This window comes from Suricata suricatta, chromosome 10 (assembly GCF_006229205.1).
Source record: "Suricata suricatta isolate VVHF042 chromosome 10, meerkat_22Aug2017_6uvM2_HiC, whole genome shotgun sequence".
NCBI classification, from domain to species: Eukaryota; Metazoa; Chordata; class Mammalia; order Carnivora; family Herpestidae; genus Suricata; species Suricata suricatta.
Window position 1 is genome coordinate 127142517 of NC_043709.1, and position 20498 is coordinate 127163014.

At 46.4% G+C, this 20498-nt stretch overlaps 1 protein-coding gene across 1 annotated transcript in view; it reads right to left on the reverse strand.

The window, feature by feature from the left end:
- Positions 1-20498, reverse strand: part of PROSER2 (proline and serine rich 2) — an 83269-nt gene that overhangs the window by 21788 nt on the left and 40983 nt on the right. Inside the window, exon 6 of the mRNA XM_029955590.1 lies at positions 20400-20485. Within this exon, the coding sequence (XP_029811450.1) occupies positions 20400-20485 (86 nt within the window). The remainder of the gene's footprint in view (positions 1-20399; positions 20486-20498) is intronic.

Consider the following 20498-nt stretch of genomic DNA (forward strand, 5'->3'; position numbering starts at 1 on the left):
CGCGGCCCAGGCCGCAGCGGCGACGCCTGTGGAGGAAGCGAGCACAGGGACAGCGTTAGGGGGCCCGGGCCTTCGTCCCCCCGAAACGAAAGGCTCGGCGTGGCTCTGCGTGCCCGGTTCACGGCCTCGACCATCAAGACAAAGGGAGTGAGGGGCGCCGGCCTGGCTCGGTTGGCTAAGCCTCCGGCTCTCGACTTGGGCTCCGGTCATGATCTCGCGGTGGGTGAGTTCGAGCCCCACATGGGGCTCTCTGCTGACCGCGTGCAACCTGCTTGGGATTCTCTCCCTCTCAGTCCTTCCCTGCTCACTCACTCTCTTTCTCTAAAAATAAACTTAAAAAAAAAAAAAAGACAAAGGGAATTATGAGCCCCCAAGTTTTGTTTGCTCATTTTCATTTCTCTTTTATATCCCTTTCCATTAGGAAGATATTATAATCATTTTTTAATAGACTATTTTTTAGTAAAAGTTTTTGTGTTTATTTTGAGAGAGACAGAGCACGAGTGGGGGAGGGGCAGAGGTCAAGGGAGAGACAGAATCTGAAGCAGGCTCCAGGCTCTGAGCTGCCAGCACAGAGCCCGATGCGGGGTTGGAACCCACAAGCCGTTGAGATGCTGACCTGAACGGAAGTCAGGTGCTCTACCGACTGAACCACCCAGGTGCCCCAATTTACTTATTTTCTTAATGTTTATGTTTGAGAGAGAGAGACAGAGACACAGACAGCACGAGTGGCAGCGGGGCAGAGAGAGAGGGAGAGAATCCTTTGTAAGGAAAAGACAGATGCACTAACAATGACTTTGGTGCTGGAAATCTGATAGCATACTGTTCTGGCTGCCTCCTTTGTACTGGGACCTGTACTTTCATGCACCTTCATGCTCAGATTCACGACTTCCCTGGGCTGATAACTGATTCTAGTCCTTTCTACCTCACACACCGAAACGTTATGGTTCCTTTTCCAGCTCCACTGCAGTTCAGAGGTGAGCAACGTGACAAGAGCTAGGAACCTAGGAAAGGAAGAGCTGAGATTCTAGACTCTCTGGAGGCTGTGATGCTCTTGCAATTTCCGCATAAGTTACTAAGGGAAGTTAATACCACCAGGAAGTTCATATTTTTACTTTCAGGAACAAAGACATTGAAGTTTCCCCTATCAGCCCCCTAGTTTCATGTTCTGACTCTTTTAGCAGGAAATTCAGCTCAGTCTCTGAACAATGGACAATTGAGTTCAACAAAACCTTCTAAAAGACCAAACAAGATTAATAGGGAATGAGGGAATAAGCCTCTTGCGGAGGCTTTTGGCAGGTGGAGTGATACAAGCCCACGTCCTTCCTTCCTAAACTGAAAATCCTGCCCGGAGGCCTTAAAAGCCCCCTAAAGAATCCTGAGGGGCGTGTGAGCTCAGATAGCCATTAGCACAACTGTGGGGGGGGGGGGCATGCCTGCATATGTATTCGTTTTTAATGGACACATGACCATCTATGGAGAAAGCCCAGTCAGCACTGAACACCTTTAGGTGGACTTTGTCACTTAAGACTTTAAAAATATTGGGGCACCTGGGTGGCTTAGTCAGTTAAGCGTCCAACTTCAGCTCATGATCTCACAGTTTGTGGGTTCGAGCCCTAAGATGGGCCCTGTACTGACAGCTCAGAGCCTGATGCCTGCCTCAGATTCTGTGTCTCTCTCCCTCTCTGCCTCTCCCCTGCTCACGCTCTCTTTCTCTCTGTCTCTCTCTCTCTCAAAAATAAATAAACATTAAAAAATTTTTTAAAGACTTCAAAAATTACCGTGAGATCTTTTTGGAAAATCCCAAAGGTGTTAAAACAGCTCAAAAAGGAAACTGTCCCTCCCGGCTTCTCTTCATTTCTCAGGTGAATCAGCCCAAGTCAACTGGCAATTTAAGAGCAGGCTAGGGAACAGAAGATTCTGAGCATACATGTACTTTTTGGAAGTTGGCCATGATTCCAAATGGTGAAAAAAAGACCTAGGGAAATGTTAAAAGTTTTAAAATTTGTTTAATAGTGAGCAAGTATCAACAATACGCAGACTTTGTCTAAACTGTCTACACAGCCAGTAACACGCCTCATCCGCTGGGACCATAAGTAGGTGGGGCCTGGGTGAGGTGGGCAGGAAATGTGAGAAGACACGCAGATGCTTAGGTTCTTTCTGATCCGCCCATTCCTACCCACTGACTCTGCCCTGAGCTGTAGTTAAGTCACTGCTCCGAGGGAAGGAGGGCGAGGTGTGGGGCAGGAAGTCTTCCCCAGACACAACTGGGAGGTGACAGATGGACAAGTGAGAGGCTGACTCAGCCCCACGTGACGCAGGAGCTGTGTGGACGGGCCTCGTCCGCGGGGAAAGGTCTGGGATTCTGTGCTTGGGCCCAGCGAGGGCAGCAGCTAGGCGCTCACAGGACGGCGGAGGGCGCTAACTGAGCGCGCCATTGGAGAGCAGGCCGCTTTCGTGTGTGACTGCACTTTTAAAAGCTGTGCTGTCACGGGCCAACTCTAACCCTGACACTCTGACAGATGACGGTCTTGAAAGACCCTGGGGAAGCTCCCCAGTGTTCCCCGGGGGGTAGAGGTTGTGCCAGACTTTGGTCTGGTGTCCTTCACAGGCTCAGGGTGGCACTCCTCGGTAGTCTCTGAAGGATTAAGCGCGAGGGGCTCCCTAGTCTTAGTTCCCTAGGAATTAAAAATATGGAATCCGTGGTGGTCCGCGGAGGAGAAAGCGAAGTTTTCTGAAGAGCAAGGGCAGGGAAGCAGCCCTCTTCTTGGGTCTGGCCTGGAAAGGGCGCAGCCGGAGAGGAAGGAGCATGCCACGTGGGCAGACAGGCTTGAGAGGAGTGACCACAGCTAGGAGTCCCGGATGGTCATTATCACCTAAAATGTTTAGCCTCCTTGTCCAATCACAGATTCGCTCTCCGGGTTTGCAAACAGTGCACTTGGTAACAAGGGAGACCGAGAGAGCCCCACGGGTGAAGAAGCTTCTGCCAGAGGATCAGAACCAGCCTCGCTGAGAAGTCCCGACAAGCCCGACACCACAGGACCAGGAATCGGAGACGCGCGTGCTCATTTCCTGTTTATTCTCTTATACCTCCTCTGTTTATTTCTCATCATTTACTAGTTACATCCTTCTCTGGAAAGGTCTAGTTTATCAGCTGAGCAGAGAACGAGGTCAAGGCCACAGCTGATCTACAGTGTTAGTAACTCTCCATCTGGCAAGCACGGTGGGGGGGGGGCGGGGGGAGCAGGGGCCAGTGAGGCTGTGGGACTTAGGCACATGAACCCCTCCAGTCAGTGCACTGGAGACAAGGGAGGAAGGCGGCTCCTATTCTGCATCTTCCCCACGCCTTCCAGAAAGGCCTCCAGTGACCTGGATGCACCCAGCATGAAGTCCACCTTCACCGCCACCCCACCCCGTCTCAGTTCCAAATAGCTAAGTCAGGTCTACAGAACAGCCTCAGGAGCTCGGTCTTTCCATTAAGCGTCGGAAAGCACCCCAACCCCCACAGATGAATGATGCCGGTCAAAGCCCAGCCACAGACGCGGTGACTTTTGGCTGCGGCACATGCACCCAGCTGTCACGGGCAAACTCTAACCCTGAGCCCGCCCCCCCATCAACCGGCAGCCAGCCCTCCGAGTTATTTTTCCCCCTACCAATCAATACATGTTTCAATCGGAGGCCTATCTTCCTCTCAAGCTGAAACCCATGCTTCAGATGGGTGCTGTTTTCCTACTTCACACCAAACGGATTCCAGGGACTAGAAACAAATGATGGGGAAGGGTCACCTTTTCCAGAGGAGCCTGATGAAGGCACTGGTTTTTAATTCAGTGAGTAGACCTAGACCTACTGCATGCATGTGTGAGGGTAAAGCCTGAGCATGTGTGTTATTTTGTTTTGAATGCTTCACATACTCACCATCCCATAAATAATCTATTTCAGGGGCAATAAAAGCAGTTATCAGGTTTTTTTTACTAGTTTACCTAAGAGATGATAAAGACTTTGAAACTGCTATGGCCGTAAGGTTGGAATAGAAAAACGTGAGAGATTAAAGACAAAGGATTATGAAATTTTCATGACTAAAAGGCAGGGCAGGAGTATGGTTCAAGAACAAACGAGAGGTGAACCGTGGCCACCAAAATGCGAAACAGAGTAAGGACTAAAAACTGTCCACAGAACTCACCAACCAAAGTGACCCTATAAAGAGCTAGCAGTACAGAATCGAGCCGAAGGCACACCAGCTACAGCAGACCAAGGCATGGACAGAGGAGTGGGGCGCATGGTGAGTTGTTTTAGAAGTTGGGGTGTTTTAGAAGAGGGCAGGTGGGCGGGGGAGGGGTGGAACAGGCGATGGGGATTAAGGAGAGCGCTCGTGATGAGCACCAGGGGTAGGGAGCGCTGAATCACGCATCCTGCACCTGAAGCTAACAGAAAGCTGTATGTTAACTACTGGGAATTAAAACGAAGTAAGCTGAGGTGTGACGGGAAAAGACAAAAAGGCAGCAGCTACAGGAACAACTGGGTTGGAGAAGAATATTTTTGAGTCATTGGTTTTGTTTACCTATCTTGTTTTGCTTTTAGGACTAGGAGAAGCCTACTGATTAGCCAAGAGGGCGAGAGAAGAAGGTAAGGAAAGCCCCGTGGAGAAACCCTCATTTCCCGGGTCTGGGGGACGAGAGAGCCGGCTGGGCTCTTGAAATTATTTCTGATGCTGAATGCGGGGTGACGCTCTCTTCCTGGCAGAGGGAACCATCCTATCATACAGAATGACCAGGGCAATTTAAAAAAGAACCAAACTGAACTTTTTAAAAAGAAAAAAAAAATCATAGCAATTTAAAAACTCAAGTGGATGGGGTAAACAAGATTTGGCATAGCTGAAGCACTGGGTAAATTTAATATTAGGCATGATTTTTTTTTATAGGCTTCAAAAGTAAGAGGAAAACTTCTTGTAATCCAAATTTAAGATATCCATAAAAAACTACAGCAAAACATCACATTTAATGACAAAACATTAAAACCAGTCCCATTACCACGAGTTCTGTCCTCTATGGCATACTGTATTTTAAGTCCTACCCCCCCATAAGCAAGAAAAAAATGCATAAGGACCAAAAAGAAACAAAAATGCCAGTATTTTTAGGTAATTATGGTCTTTGCAGAAAACTCCAAAAATCTCATAAATCGTAAGGCTCAACAAGTGCTTTTTACAAAGTTGCTGGATATAATATACAATAAAGTCAATTTCTATGTGTTAGCCAGAAACAATAACTAGAAAAACATTTTAAAAAGCATAAAATAAAAAATAACACAAAACAAAATTGCATAACATATATATGTGTTTATGCATATCTTACTTAGAAATAGATTTAATAAACAAATAATAAATGTAACAAAAAATGTGCCAACTTTTTTGGAAAAATAATAAAATGTTATTGAAAGTCAGTGAAGAACTAGTAGAGATACGATACTCAGGACTAGAAGAGTCAACACCATAAAGATGAGCTGTTCTCCGAAAACTGAAATGCACTGAAGCCAAAGAGGTAGGTTGTCCAGTGAACTCTAGTCATGTGTGATTATTTAAATTTAAAGTAATGTTTTGTTTTGTTGTTTTTTTTAGAGAGAGGGAGAGAGAGCGAGCATGTGTGTGCACGAGTGGGGGAAGGGCAGGGGGGTACGGAGAATTTGAAGCAGGCTCCACACTCAGCATGGAGCCCCGTGTGGGGCTCGATCCCACAATCCTGGGATCATGACCTGAGCCAAAATCAAGAGTCGGATGCTCGAATGACTGAGCCACCTAGGAGCCCCTAAGGTTAAATTAATTAAAATTAATTAAAAATTTCAGTCCCTTAGCTGCACCAGCCATATGTCAAGCACTAATTAATGGAAAATTTCCATCATCCTAGAAAGTTCTACAGGATAGTGCGACTAATAGAATAATCAAAATCACAACAGAGCTGTCCTTGGAGAAATCCAATAGGCTGGTTTTCAAATTTTTTAATACTTAAAAAAAGGAGGAAGATGTATTTGGAAGAATGAAACTGTGACCAGAAAACTCCTAAATTTCCCAATTTGTACTTTAACTTGGAGATTTTTTATTTTTATAAAGCTGAATTCATCAGTGTTTTGGTTTATACCTTATGGGTTTTGCAAACTTAGAAAGGCCTTTCCTATTCTGAGGATAGTAATAAAACATTCCCATATGTTCTGCCTAGCCTGTTTATGGTTTCACTTTTCGTATTTAAAGATCTGATCCAACTTGAATGTACATGGTGTGAAGCATGAGGGAGAGATCTATCTCCCCACCTCCAAGCCAAAACAGTGACCCAGTTACTCAAATGCCACGCACGAAATGAAAAATGCATCTTTTCTACTGTGTAGAAGTACTAAATATTACTTTGTTCTAAATGTTTACATGGTAGGTTCTGTTTCTGAATCTCCTATTCTGCTCCACTGATATTTCTATTCATGAGGACTCAAAAACCACAAATCCTCTGGTGAACTGCAATCGCAATGAGTCTATCTACATAAAAACCAAAGACACCCGGGCAATGCTCGCAGAGCTGAGGCAGGTGGAAGGCGGTTTACGGTCTCACAGAAGGAAGTGATAGCTAGGATGTACCAAATATTCTTGTAAACCAACAGTAACAAGACAGGAAGCTCATCAGGAAAAAAAATAGAGAATATGATTAAGCAGTTCACAGAGAGGAAATCCAAGTGACTAAGAAGTGAGAGATATTCAACGTTACTGCTAAACAAAAGAATGAGAAGTTAAAACCACCAGGGCGCCTGGGCGGCTCAGTCGGTTAAGCCTCCGGTTTCGGCTCGGGTCAGATCTCATGTTCGTCGGTTCGAGCCCCGCGTCAGGCTCTGTGCTGACAGCCAGCTCAGAGCCTGGAACCTGCTTCCGGTTCTGTGTCTCCTTCTCTCTGCCCCTCCCCCTCTCATGCTCTGTCTCTCTTTGTATCAAAAATAAATAAAACATTAAAAAAAAGTTAAAACTACCATAAGCCATTATTTTGTACCTACTGGATTGGCAAAAATTAGATAACTAAAAAATAACAAATATCCTGGGAATTCTCTAGGAATACAGGGGAGTTTGCTTGCCACGGCGTACAGCTGGCGGGAATCTAGATTCATCGCCTGTTGAGGACTCCGAGAAGTCGAACCCTGGTTGACACTTTGCCCATGGAATACTGTGCACCGGTCAGAAGCAATCAACTGGACAGTGGCATGGATAGGTTTTGAAATGTACTGAGTGAAAAGTTATAGTCAGATTCTTAGCACAATTCCACTTATATAAATTTCACACACACACACACACACACACACACACACACACAACACTATTTTACACCCCTACCCAGAGACACAGGCCAGTGGCGGGGACAGGTGGGCACAACATGACTGTCCTATACACCTGGTCAGCTTCATTCGCTGGAGGATACCTTCTTGTTTCCTCCGTGTGCCTCACTTCTACTGCTGGAGAAACTGAAAAGGACGATGACCTGGAAGTTCGGAGAGGAGTGATTCGTCGGGTTTCACGGGAAGCGAGTGAAAGGTCCAGCATCCACAGAGATGATGCAGCATACAAGGGTTTGGACTTATGCAGCAAGAAGAGGAGACTGTGTAGTCTAGAAACCCCAGGGCAAAGCAGGAGGAGAAACCACTAAAGTAAACTTTCCTTGGATCACAATTTAGCTGCAAATCAGCCAGGGAAAGGTTGATTTGATCCAGTTTACTGAAGAATCAGAGCTGGAACAAATACATGAAGTTCCCTCACCTTCAGCCGTTCAGCTTTGTACCTGCAGGGCGGGGGCAGACTCAGGTGCCCCACAGGCAGGCGACACAAAGCCGCAGGGTGATCGCTGCCTTTGGTAGTGCTGAACGTGGATGGAAGAATGACCCGTCCTAACGGAGTGATGTGGAACTAACTCTGCTTGGTGTGCCTTCGTGACACTTTAAAAAGAACTGCTCCCACTCTTTGCCATGGCAAACTCTTCAGGAGAGAAAAGGCCCAGAATGGGTCCTAGGGTGCTGAGCCCCATGGACCTGTGGTCACAGACCCTCCCTCTTTGTCTAGATACCACCGTTAACCAACAGTGCTGAGATTCAGCCAGCAGAAGCACAGCTTGGCTGGGAAAGGGGTAGAAATCATCCTAAAAACAGCCCTGTCCCCACGTCAGTCTGTGCAGGAGGGAGGGTCAGGTTACGAAAAACGGGCACGATCTCTTTCCAGACTGAGTCCATCGCTCAGTCCCTCTACTTCATTGGCAGGAATTCTGTAAAAACTCGTTCCAAAATGTAGAAAAACAATCTTAGGGAAGGAATTATCTTTAAAGTTCTATCCTGAGAAATCTCCATATGATGATTTAAAAGCCACGCTGCTTTCAAAGGTATGGGGGGTTCTGACCTTCCCGAACATTAAAAATGAAGGAGTTTCACAGCGGGAACTGTTTCTGAGTCACCACAGCTCATTATCATGAATGGGCTTTTTCATATGGTTAAGCAGTGGGCGAAAATAAAGAGAACAGCCATTTTTACTGGAATGTACACACTCCTAGATGAAACAATCGGTAAACACAAAATAGCCATTGTAGGCCTTCGTGCTCGGAGCTCTCCACAACGGCCATTCATCGGAACACAAAAGGATGTGATCAGCACCTAGCTCTGATTTACCCCGAACAAAAAAGGCAGGAGTCCTACCATTTCTATCTGGTCCTGCCTTAATTCCTACTTAGTGTGTGTTAAAAATGAGTTATTTATAACAAGAAATTAACTGGAAGATGAAGCTATGAATGAACCAACTCTACTTTTTTTTCTTTATTTATTTTGAAAGAGAATGAGCACAGGTGAGGGGCAGAGAGAGAGAGAGAGAGAGAGAGAGAGAGAGAGAGAGAATCCCAGGCAGGCCCCATGTTGTCAGTGCAGAACCCAACTCCGGGCTTGATCCCAGGAACCAATCATGAGATCATGACCTGAGCTGAAAACAAGAGTCAGAGGCTTAACTGAGCCACCCAGACACCTCTTCACTTTTTTTTTTCTAAAAATTTTATTTTTAAGTAATCTCTATATCCAATGTGGGGCTCGAACTTACAGCCCCCAGATCAAGAGTTGCACAGCCCGCTGACTGAATCACCCAGACGCCCCTTCTATTGTTGTATTAGCCCAATCTGGAAGTGAGAAGGAAACTATTCAGAATACAGATATTCTCTTTATTATTAGTCAACTTACTAGGGCTTTAACAAAAGTTCTTAGACTAAATGAACCATTTCATTTCTCCCCTAAAAATCATGTACCGGACTGACTCCCCGAAAATGACTTCACAGCGGGCATCCCAGCCCGGGTGCGGCTCCGCGCCTGCGCACACGCCGATCTGCGAGAGGGAAAAGGAGCTGTTGGTCCTGCACATCTTCTTCCGAGTTTCCTACTCTCAAAATCCTGGTTAAAACTAAAGCGCTCATTACAGCGTTCACCACCCTTCTAAACGCCCGGATTATTTCTCCCCCCACAGGCCGGCTGGAGCTCTCCCCGTCCGTCCGTACTGCTAAGGGACCCACCTATTTGCAAGAACAGGGGGCTTAAAGCGTCTCTAAACCCGGGCCTGACCCGGTCTCTTCCACCCTGTTTTCCACAAGAGGAACATTCGATCAGCCTGGTCTGCTTAACGCTCGGCGAGGTTCCCGAGCCGCGTTTTGATGGGCTCCCCGGCGGCTCTCCTCCAACGCCTCGCTCAAAAACTCAACCAGACCTTCTCAACCCTCGCTTCCACTTGCTGCTGTCACTCACCTCTCCACCGGCTCCCTCAGGACCTACTGCTTAGGTTTCACCTCTCGGTGATGACAGCATGCTATATCTTTGTCACTCGGACGCATCAGATCGCATCAGGTTTCACTAAGCAGGGAATTCTGTTTTCTTCAATCAGACTACAAGCGCCTTGTGAGCGGAGATCTCTCTCTCCCTCTCTCTTTCATTATAACCACAGGACTTGGGAAAACATTTGCCACAAAACAGAGACTTACTGTTCAGGCCTTAACAGAACTTATATTTTAAAACCATCTGATTTGTTTTTAAATTAGGGTATCCTTAAAACAGACTTTTGATCTAAAAGAAAAGCTTAAGGGCACTTGGCTCAGAAAGCAGAGTGTGCAACTCCTGATCTTGGGGATGTGGGTTCAAGTCCCGTGTTGGGTATAGAGTTTACTTAAAAATAAAAATCTGACCAAAAAAATAAATAAATAAATAAAATCTTAAACACTTCGGAGTCGTTTCAAACATGGTAACATCGGGGGCCCCTGGGTGGGTCAGTCAGTTAAGTTTCTGTCTTTGGCTCAGGTCATGATCTCGCTGTTCGTGGGTTCAAGTCCCGTGTTGGGCTCTGGGCTGACAGCTCAGAGCCTGGAGCCTGCTTCCGTTTCTGTGTCTCCTTCCCTCTCTGCCCCTCCCCACTCATCTCTCTCTCTCTCTCTCTCAAAAAGAAATAAGCATTAGGAGAAAAAAAAAAAACCCATGGTAATTTCATTGTAGTGACCATCCTACATATGGTCTCTCTATCATATCCATAGGCCAAAGCAGTCAAATGTAGGAGAAGGTACTCTCCTTCAACCTATATATTTCAGTCAAGGGCAAATGAAGAGCACAGGGGAAGTAACCTTAAATACAGCCAGAGAGGAGATGCTTCACTTAGCTTCACGAATTATGATCTGTTAAATAGTTGGTGCCAACAAATACATTGGACTCACCCAACCAGTAATGCTTCCCAGTATTAACATGTAATAAATATCAGTATAAATGCACGCATGTGCACATCTGTAGGTGTGATCCACACCCAGAATTAACTTAAAAAATAAGCCCCTAACAAATAAACAGCTGACATAAAATAAATACATAGTAACTATTCCTTAGTAGAGGCTTTTTCTCAATGTCAAGAAAACAAAAACCTTGGAAAGACAAGAAAGCTTCCAAAACATACTCAGTAAGCCAACAGGCAAACTGGGCCTGGACCCCAGTCCTGAAGATCAAAGGAAAATCCTCCTCAGGTAGAAGCTGATTGGTGCTGGCGGCAGGGACTTAGTTTTGTTCTGGACGCAGTCAAGGGCTTAGCATCTTTTCCATACGATTTTTGCTTTTCCTCTGAGTCGGTTTTCCCCCCCTTACTACTAAAACGTCTTCTGTAAGAATTTAGGACCTTAAACTCTAACTGGTCCTCAAGGGTATTAAATACAATTACACATTTTAAAGGCTGGTAATTTTACTTCTCCAGAACAACTGCCAGGCTCATTTAGATTTTTTTTCCTTTTGAAAAGCTGTTTCTGAACCATGTCAAGATTCGTTTCAGGCTGTCTCAACTGTGAATAGTTTCAGCTACTTATAGGAGACGGTACCCGAGGGCGGGCAGGGCCGGCAGCACATGCGAGTAATTGATGCGCCTACATTTAAGCAAATAAGTTCCGGGTAGAGACCTCACCGAGCTAGGCTGGGTTAACAGGCCCTGAGGGCCTCCTACCAGGCGTCTCCTATCAGAAGATGTGGAAATTACATTTTCCTAAAGTGAAACCTCATCTGAAAACAACCTTGATGGGGCGCCTGAGTGGCTTAGTCAGTTAAGCCTTCCAACTTTGGCTCAGTTCATGATCTCACGGTTCATCAAAATATTTGACATTCTATATGCCCACTGCATTTCTGGATTCTTAAACGAATTCAAAAAAAATTTTTTTATGTTTTAATTTTTTGTTTTGTTTTTGAGAGAGAGGGGGGTGGGAAGAAGGGACAAAAGGGGGGGAAGGGAGAGGGGGAGAGAGGGGGAGAGGGGGAGAGAAAGAGAGGGAGAGGGAGAGGGAGAGGGAGAGGGAGAGGGAGAGGGAGAGGGAGAGAGAGAGAGAATCCTGAGTAGGCTCCACACTGTCAGCGCAGAGCCCAATGCTGGGCTCAATCCCATGAACCTTGAGATCATGACCTGAGACGAAGAGTTACATGTGTAGCCAACCAAGCCACCCAGGCTCCCCTTAAACAAATTTTGTAAAAGAGAAGAAGAAAATCGCCATTTAACTTTTACTTTTGTTAAACAAGTTTGTGTGCTCTTTCTGAATTTATTCAGCACATATTACCAGAACACCCACTACATGCTACAGTGGTGAGATAGTGTCATACTTCTTACTTAAACGTAATAATTAGGTCTTATTATTATACAATGGTACTTTTTTTTCCTGAGAAACTCAAAACTCTTAGTCGAATGTTTCTTTCATCCTCTCAACAAGAATGGAGCCGAGGTAGTGCACATTCATGCAGCACTGGTATTTACGATGCCTGGTTAGACCGGAAGTAGAGAACTGACTGGCATAACATTATCTCAGGATGAACAGATTTAAATCCAAGCCAGAGGGGAGCAAAGCTCACACAAGACATCCTGCTGAGTTCAACCCACCCACTGCCTCGGACATTTAACTCCGTCTTCTAAGACCTCCTTGCTGGCCAGCCCTGCTGCTGTGGCTAACACACAGGCTCCCTACTTCCACACCTCCTGGGAACGTCTTCTGGAAGAACGTACATCCCAATAACATGGGAATTAGCTACAAAATAAACAATAGTTAAATACACTGTTTTTACATGAGTTTTCCAAGTTCACTGACTGCATTCGTACAAGGGTTGAAAAGGGACGGGTCTAATCGGCCCACTATTATGAAATTGAATCACAGGACGTTGCCATCTGTGTAGGTCAAAAATAGCTGAATATTGGTAATTCTACATGGTTAACAATGTTCTTGGAATAGAACTGATAACTAGCCACCAAAGAAAAAAAGTGTTCCTTAAAATGAAATTGTAGTGTAAGTGTGCTTTTACTCCACGTTGATACTACCACGTTTTTCCTCCAAAGACACCTCTAAAGTCACAACAGGAGTCTGCCAGGGGAAAGAATATCTACTGCACGCCTACATTGTAGAGACATCTGATTCAGAAAGTTACGTTGCCTATACTTGCAGGAGCTCAGTCAACAGAGTCACTGGTTATCTAGGCTGTGTGGAAGGCAATTTAACATATGAGGAAACTAAAGGTCCCAAACCCTTAAGTCAGAAGGAGGTGTGTCACTGTCCTTCATTGTCTGCTCTGGAATAATGGCTTTCTTTTCAATTCTTCTTGCACCAAAACATCTGTTCAAGATTTGACATCTTCGGGGCCACCCCTTGTTTGTACCATCTTATCTCGTATCTCTGCCTTCCCTTCCTCAACCCTGAACATCCCGTTCAACGTCAAGTTACTCCCTGGGGATACACACGTCTACTCCACAGTGGAGCCAGAGACAGGACCTGCTGTTTTAACCCAACCCACACACCTTCCACGGTTCATGGCCCCAGACACAAGGCCAACTCCTCGGCACGATGACCCAAACCGCGTTTCTACCACTCTGATTTCCCAGCAGCCTCCCCTTGTTGGCCCAGCACCACCGGTACAGCCTCGGCAGACTTTCTGGTGCCCTGGAGGAAAGCAGCTCTGCAACTGTCACCCCAAAGAGCACTGGACCTCTGCTGCAGCTTCCTGGGGACGTTTGTCCTGCCTCCTTCATCAGCCCACGGACTTCTCAAAGGCAAGGCCCACACCTTACCCATCTCTGTATTCCCAGTTGTGCCTGCCGAGGGAGGGGCCTACATGCTCTCAAAGCTCCTCAAACCCTCTGAGTCTTTACAGGAAAAAGTGCCAAGCGCGCCATTGTGGAAGGAAGCAACTGACCGAACTCGCCTGTGTTCATATAGTCTAGCATAAAAGAACACATGCATCTTGTTTCCCCCACACAAGATAATTTCCTTAAGTAAAATTGGGCAACATAAACTATTTTGAGTACATCCACAGAATTAGGTTGGTAAAAAAAAAAAAAAAAAAACTATCATGAATTCTTAATTTATCGTCTTCAGTTTCAAGGTCTGAGGGGCCTGAGAAGTCATTTAGTCCTACCCCAAATTTCGCAGACCAGCAAACTAAGTTCCAGGACTTGTAAGTAAGGCAGACTCCCTTACTTCCAGGTGAGAGCTGCTCTTTCCCCCTATGTCAGGCTCTGTTAGTCTGTTAATTAAACACACAAACAGATAAACGCATCTGCAAACATCAAAAAGAGAAGCATGTGAGGACGGGTATGTTTGTACGCCCAGCGGCTGGCTCAGGACGCAGCCCAGCGCAGGCGGCCAGGCTACGAATACCACTGAATGGACAAAGGACACCTGAAGCCTTTGGAACAGTAACTAAAATGGGCAGAATATTAAATATTTCAAAGCACTAGTCAGAACATTAGTCTCCTAGGAGGAGCAGCAGAAGCCTGAAAAAGGAAGCTGGGGGGAAAAAACCCAAAACAACAGAATGAAAGTTTGAGAAGGAACGTAACACACAAAGCAAGCCCTGTAAAACTAACTACACTGGGGGCGCCTGGGGGGCCCAGTCGGTTAAGCGGCCGGCTTCAGCTCAGGTCATGATCTCACAGTTCGTGGGTTTGAGCCCCACGTCAGGCTCTGTGCTGACAGCTCAGAGCCTGGAGCCTGCTTCGGATTCTGTGTCTCCCTCTCTCTGACCCTCCCCCACTCATGCGCTGTGTCTCTCTTTCTCTCAAAAATAAATAAAAAACGTGAAAAAAATTTTTAGCCAAAAAAAAAAAACCTGCACTGGGCATCTGGGTGGCTCAGTCAGTTAAGCATTTGACTCTCGGTTTCAGCTCAGGTCATGATCTCAAGGTTTGTGGGTTCGAGCCCCAAGTCTCTCAGCACAGAGCCTGCTTGGGACTCTCTCTGCTCCTACTGTGACTTGCATGCTCGCTCACTCTCTCTCAAAATAAATAAATAAATAAACTTTAAAAGATAACCACACTCACTCACACACAAGATTCTGGCAATATAAAAGCTAATACAAAAGAGAATCAAGTCCTTAAATAGCTATTTCTCCAAAGAAGACCTATAAGTGGCTAACAAGCACATGGAAAGTTCAACACTGTTAGTCATTAGGGAAATGTAAATCAAAACCACCGTGAGCTACCACCTCATGCCCACAAGGATGGCAATTTAAACACACACACACACACACACACACACACACACACACACAGAAAATGACAAGTGTTGGCGGATGTGGTGGATCTGAACCCTCACATCTTGCTGGTGAGGGTATAAAATAGCGCAGCTGCCATGGAGACTGGCCTGGTGATGCCTTGATAGGTTACACATAGACTTACTATATTCTCAGGAATTCCACTCTTAGGTACAGACTCCCAAAAGTTAGAACAAGTGTTCAAACAAAAACTAGCACACATTCACAGCAGCACTACTCACAATAGCCAAAAGGTGGAAAACAATCCAAATGTCTACGAACTGAAAAATGGATCCACAAATTGGGGTCTCTCCAATGAAATATGATTCAGCTACTTAAAAAGGGATGAAGTGAGGGGCGCCTGGGTGGCTCAGTGAGTTGAACATCCAACTTTGGCTCTGGTCATAATCTTGCAGTCTGTGGGTTCGAGCCCTGCGTTGGGCTCTGTGCTGATGGCTCAGAGCCTGGAGCCTCATTCTGTGTCTCCCTCTCTCTGCCCCTCCCCTGCTCACGCTCTGTGTCTCAAAGAAAAAAAAAAAAAAAAAACGATGAAATACCAATGCATGCTATCACATGGATGATTCTCGAAAGCATTGCTAAGTAAAAGAAGCCAGCCACAAAAGCCCACATACTGTATGATTCCATCCATATCCAGAACAGGGAAAGCAGGTTAGTGGCTGCCAGGGCCTGGAGTAGGGAGGAAATGGGGAGTGACTGCTTGATGGGAATGGGATTTCTTTTCAGGGTGACAAAAAAGTTCTGGAACTAGATAGTGGGGATGGTTGCACAACACTGTGAATGTACTTTTCTCTTTTTTCACACTTTAAGTGTGTGCAGTTTATTGAATGTCAGCTATTCTTCAGCAAAGACATTGAAAAGAAAATAAAAGGGATGAGAAAAGATATACCAAGCCAGTATTCACAACAGCAACAAGGAGAAGATTACTTCTGGCTACGTTACATCAGGCAAAATCGATTTTAAGGCAAAATCCTCATTAATGATGAAGATAACTATGTAACAGTAAAAGTTCAATTCCTATTAGACACTGTCTACCAATATAAACTTACAAATGCACATTGTTAGATATTAACATATAAAGTCATATGCACAAAGCCTCAGATTATTTTCTAGCTTAAAATTCAAGGTGATATAAGGGCGCCTGGATGGCTCAGTCAGTTAAACGTGCAACTTCGGCTCAGGTCATGATTTCACAGTTCGTGGGCTTGAGCCCTGCATAGGGCTCTGTGCTGACAGCTAGGAGCCTGGAGCCTGCTTCGGACTCTGTGTCTCCCTCGCTCTCTGACCCTCCCCCCCTCTCAAAAATAAACGAATATAAAAAATATATAAGGAGATATTGACAAATCCTCCATTACAGTGGAATCTCTCAATATACAGATTTCCTTGACTTATGATAGGGTTATATCCCAATAAACCCATATTAGGTTGAAAACATTTTAAGTTGAAAATGCATTTATTTACTTGAAAAAATTTTTAAATTTTTTTACATTTATTTATTTTTGAGAGACAGAGAGGCAGAGCACAAGTGGGGGAGGGGCAGAGAGAGAGGGAAGCACAGAATCCGAAGCAAGCTCCAAGCCATCAGCCCAGAGCCCGACGCGGGGCTCGAATCCACGAACTGTGAGATCATGACCTGAGCCGAAGCTGGACGCTTAACTGACTGAGCCATCCAGGTGCCGCTGAAAATGCATTTAAATTTTTTTAATGTCTTTTATTTATTTTTGAGGGACAGAGAGAGACAGCGCGAGCAGGGGAGGGTCAGAGAGAGAGGGAGACACAGAATCTGAAGCAGGCTCCAGGCTCTGAGCTGTCAGCACAGAGCCCGACGCGGGGCTCAAACCCACGACCGTGAGATCATGACCTGAGCCGAAGCCGGCCGCTCAACCAACTGAGCCACCCAGGCGCCCCTGAAAATGCATTTAATACACAGAACCTACTGAACAGAGTCTAGGGTAACTTAAAAGTACTCAGAACACTCTTATTAGCCTAGAGTTGGGCGAAATTCCTCTAACACAAAGCCTACTTGATAATGAAGTGCTGAGTATCTCATGTAATATACTGAATACTGTACTTGAACACAATGGCAGGTTGGGGTGCAGAGTGGCTGTCGGCGGAGGGGCTGTCTGCCCTTGATCAGCCAACATCGGAGAGAGGACTGACCACAGGTGGCCAGCCTGGGAAAAGATCCAAATTCCAAATACCAAACATGGTTTCTACTGAATGTGTACCACGTCAGGACCATCATTAGGTCTAAAAATCATTAAGTCAGGGACCTCCGGTCCTCTCTCAATTACGGATATGTTAAATGGACACAAAGTTAGTGAGGAATAATTCAATTAATAAGGGTCATTTAGTGGATATCTGCAGATCTCTACAGAAGCCATTTTTATAAATGTTTATTTATTCTTGAGAGAGAAAGAGAGGCAGAGAGAGAGGAAGACAGAATCCCAAGCAGGCTCTAACCTGTGAGCACAGAGCCGGACATGAGGCTCGAACTCACGAACCTCAAGATCATGACCCGAGCCAAAATCAAGACTCTTAAATCAACTGAGCCCCCCACGTGCCACTCTGCAGAAAACAAATAAAAGAAAACACATTCTTCTCAAACACATCGAATGTGAATGTACTTAAAGCCACTGATTTATACACTTTAAAATGATAACTTTGATAATACATATATTTTACTACAATTTAAGAAATAAAAAGATTCAAGTCTTCACGGTGCTAGAATCTCTGGAAATACCCAATCTGAAGATCTGCATTCATAAAGCGTTATCACAGCTCTCTCCCCCAAGGTGGAATGTTCTGGTCCTGACCACATGGATTATAAACCCAGCACCTACTTTCTTAAAATAGGTTTCCATATGAATGCTGCGAAGTCTAGAAGGGGGACATGGGCATTTCTGAGAGGCGCAGCCTCACTGTGGCTCTCCACCTACTACTACTAGTGAGTCCACTCTGTTGATCCTGCTGTGCCAGTGTGGACAGAGGCTTTTCTGCAGCGGCCAGCAGAGGCACTCAGATTCAAGAGGGGCGTGCGGCCACATCTCAGAGGCAGAGCTGCAGGGCCCCGCCGCAGAGCACGCAGGCAGTCCGCAAGCCACCAGCACCGCCACCACCAGAAAGGGCGACGGAAACTGAAACGCAATGCTGGCCTACGGCAGAGCAAAGAGCTCAAGTTCTGGGGTGCTCCTAGGATTCCCTGGCGGCCACCCCCGGACGGCCTCCATGCCCTTGGCGGCTGTCCCACAATGGTGCAGATAAGGTGCACCTGAACTTGTGCTCTAGGGGCTCCCCTGTTCTTAGCTCTGCTCCACCCAAGACTTTCACCTCTCTCCTTTCAGGCTTCAAGGCTCCACTCTACTCTAGTTATTTGAGATGATCTTTAGAATCAACACAGGGTGCCAACTATAGGCTCCTTAGGTGTCTGAGAACTTTGGAACCAATGCCCAGGTGTATCTTCAGCTCCTGATGAGGGCTTACTTGATCTGATTTTAATCAGTCTGGGCCATATGGCTGTTATCTAGATATGTCCATGTGCCCAAAGACGCGCTCAGAAATCAGCATGGTGTGTGTGGTCAGTCTCCAAATACCGCAGCACGAATTAATGAACGCTCAGCCCCCTGCACCAAAGTAGGCAAAGGGAGGCCGTCGGAGTCGGACACACTCCAATCTTCTTAAAAGCATCTCACGTCTTTCCAGCCTTCTCTAAATTATTACTAGCCAATATTACTCTAATTTTGGCTTCCTGATTTTTAGTAATGGAGAAAACGTTTTGCTTTCAGATGATTAGTGTCCAAAATTTTCAAAGGAAAGCTCATTTGAAATGCTGCTCCCAACGAATCTCTCCAGGCATTGAAAAGTGGCTATTATTGGTCTGGGCAAGAAAATACACAAGATTCCATACATACGCTGTCAAGTCTGGCAAGAGAAATTTCAGACAACTTCCGTCCTTCCCACCCAATCCCAAGTAAATAGGGCATTTGTTTGTATTTCCACATTGGCCCCATGAACGAAAATACCTCCTCCACCTAGAAAAACAATCTGTAACATTCAGACATGGAACTCTGAGGGCTAACTTTTTAGTGCATGCTAAAGCCCTAAGTATGCAGTGCTTTAGGAAAATAAAGTAGAAAAGTACCTTTAATAAACATCTCTTCTGTGAGCATCTTTCTCTAGTTCACACTTGCACCTGGCTTGGTGTTTCTGTATTTTTCAGAAATACTGATTAAAAATGTTCTCCATTAAAATTAGAGCCAGAAGGAACTTTCTTCCTACAGTCTTCCTGCAACAGACCTGAACGTCTGTTTTATTCTGTTGCAGGGCGGGGAGAGAGTCACAAAATATTACTTTCACCAACTCTGTACCAACTATCCTGCCTGGCAAAGAGTTAAAAGAGTTTTCTGAGGTTAGTTCCTGCGGTTTAAAAAAATGCTTAAATTTAGACTCCGTAAAACAATACTGGGAAACTTAAAAAGCCTTGGAGAAATACTGGAGTTTATTGTACTGCCTTTTGTTAAATTGCATCACATCAGCCACATTTTCTTCTCCTTTTTTAATCCCTTCCGGCCCCGATTACTGCAGATCCTACGCCTTCCCACTTGATTCAGTTACCTCCTGGTGATCCGGGGCTGGAGAGCGGAGGTGGGGGTGGGGTGAGAACAGAAACCTACTGGTCACTACGCGCAGGACCCAAGTTTAACAGGTGGCTTTGGCCACCTCGGTCAATATTAGCCTCCCACCTTCCTCTCCGCAGCGGTAAGGAGCAGAGCTCCCGGGAGTTCGAGGACCGCGGCGGCAAGGCAGGCGACGATTCTGGAACGACTCCCCCGGGGAAGGTCCGTGGGGAAAGGGAAAGGGTGTTAGGGTCAACTCGCAACCGCTCCGCGCCCAAAGTTAAACACGTGCCTCGGACCACCGTGCGCCCCCCCAACAGGATATCCTCGGAGCCGAAAACAGCCGGGTTCTCCCCACCTCCCCAACCTAGGGCGCACGCGAATCCCTGAAATCCCAAAGGAGGCACTGGGTCTACTATGGTCCCTCGGATTGCCGTCTTTCCGAACTTCCAGGAGGCTGGGCAAGCGAGGCGGAGGCGACTAGTGCGCAAGAAGAGATCCACGCAACTAGGGCACCGGCGGGGCAGGGTGCAGACAGCCGGGCCACAAGAGAAAGGGGTCACCCTTGTCTATCTGAAACCCCCTCGAGCCCAAGCCTCCCTCTACAAACTCCAAACGGCGCCCCGAACACCGGCGTGCCAGGCGCGGTCGCCGGCTGCCGGGGCACCCTCCCGCCTCTCGGACCCAGTCGGGGATCGCAAGGTCCGAACTCACCTGGAAGGAGGTCCCGCCCCGGGGGACCGCAGCTGCCCACCCGGACCGCGACCGGGAGCCCTCGCGCCGCCTGCTCCGGGGTCCGCCTGCGCGCGCGCG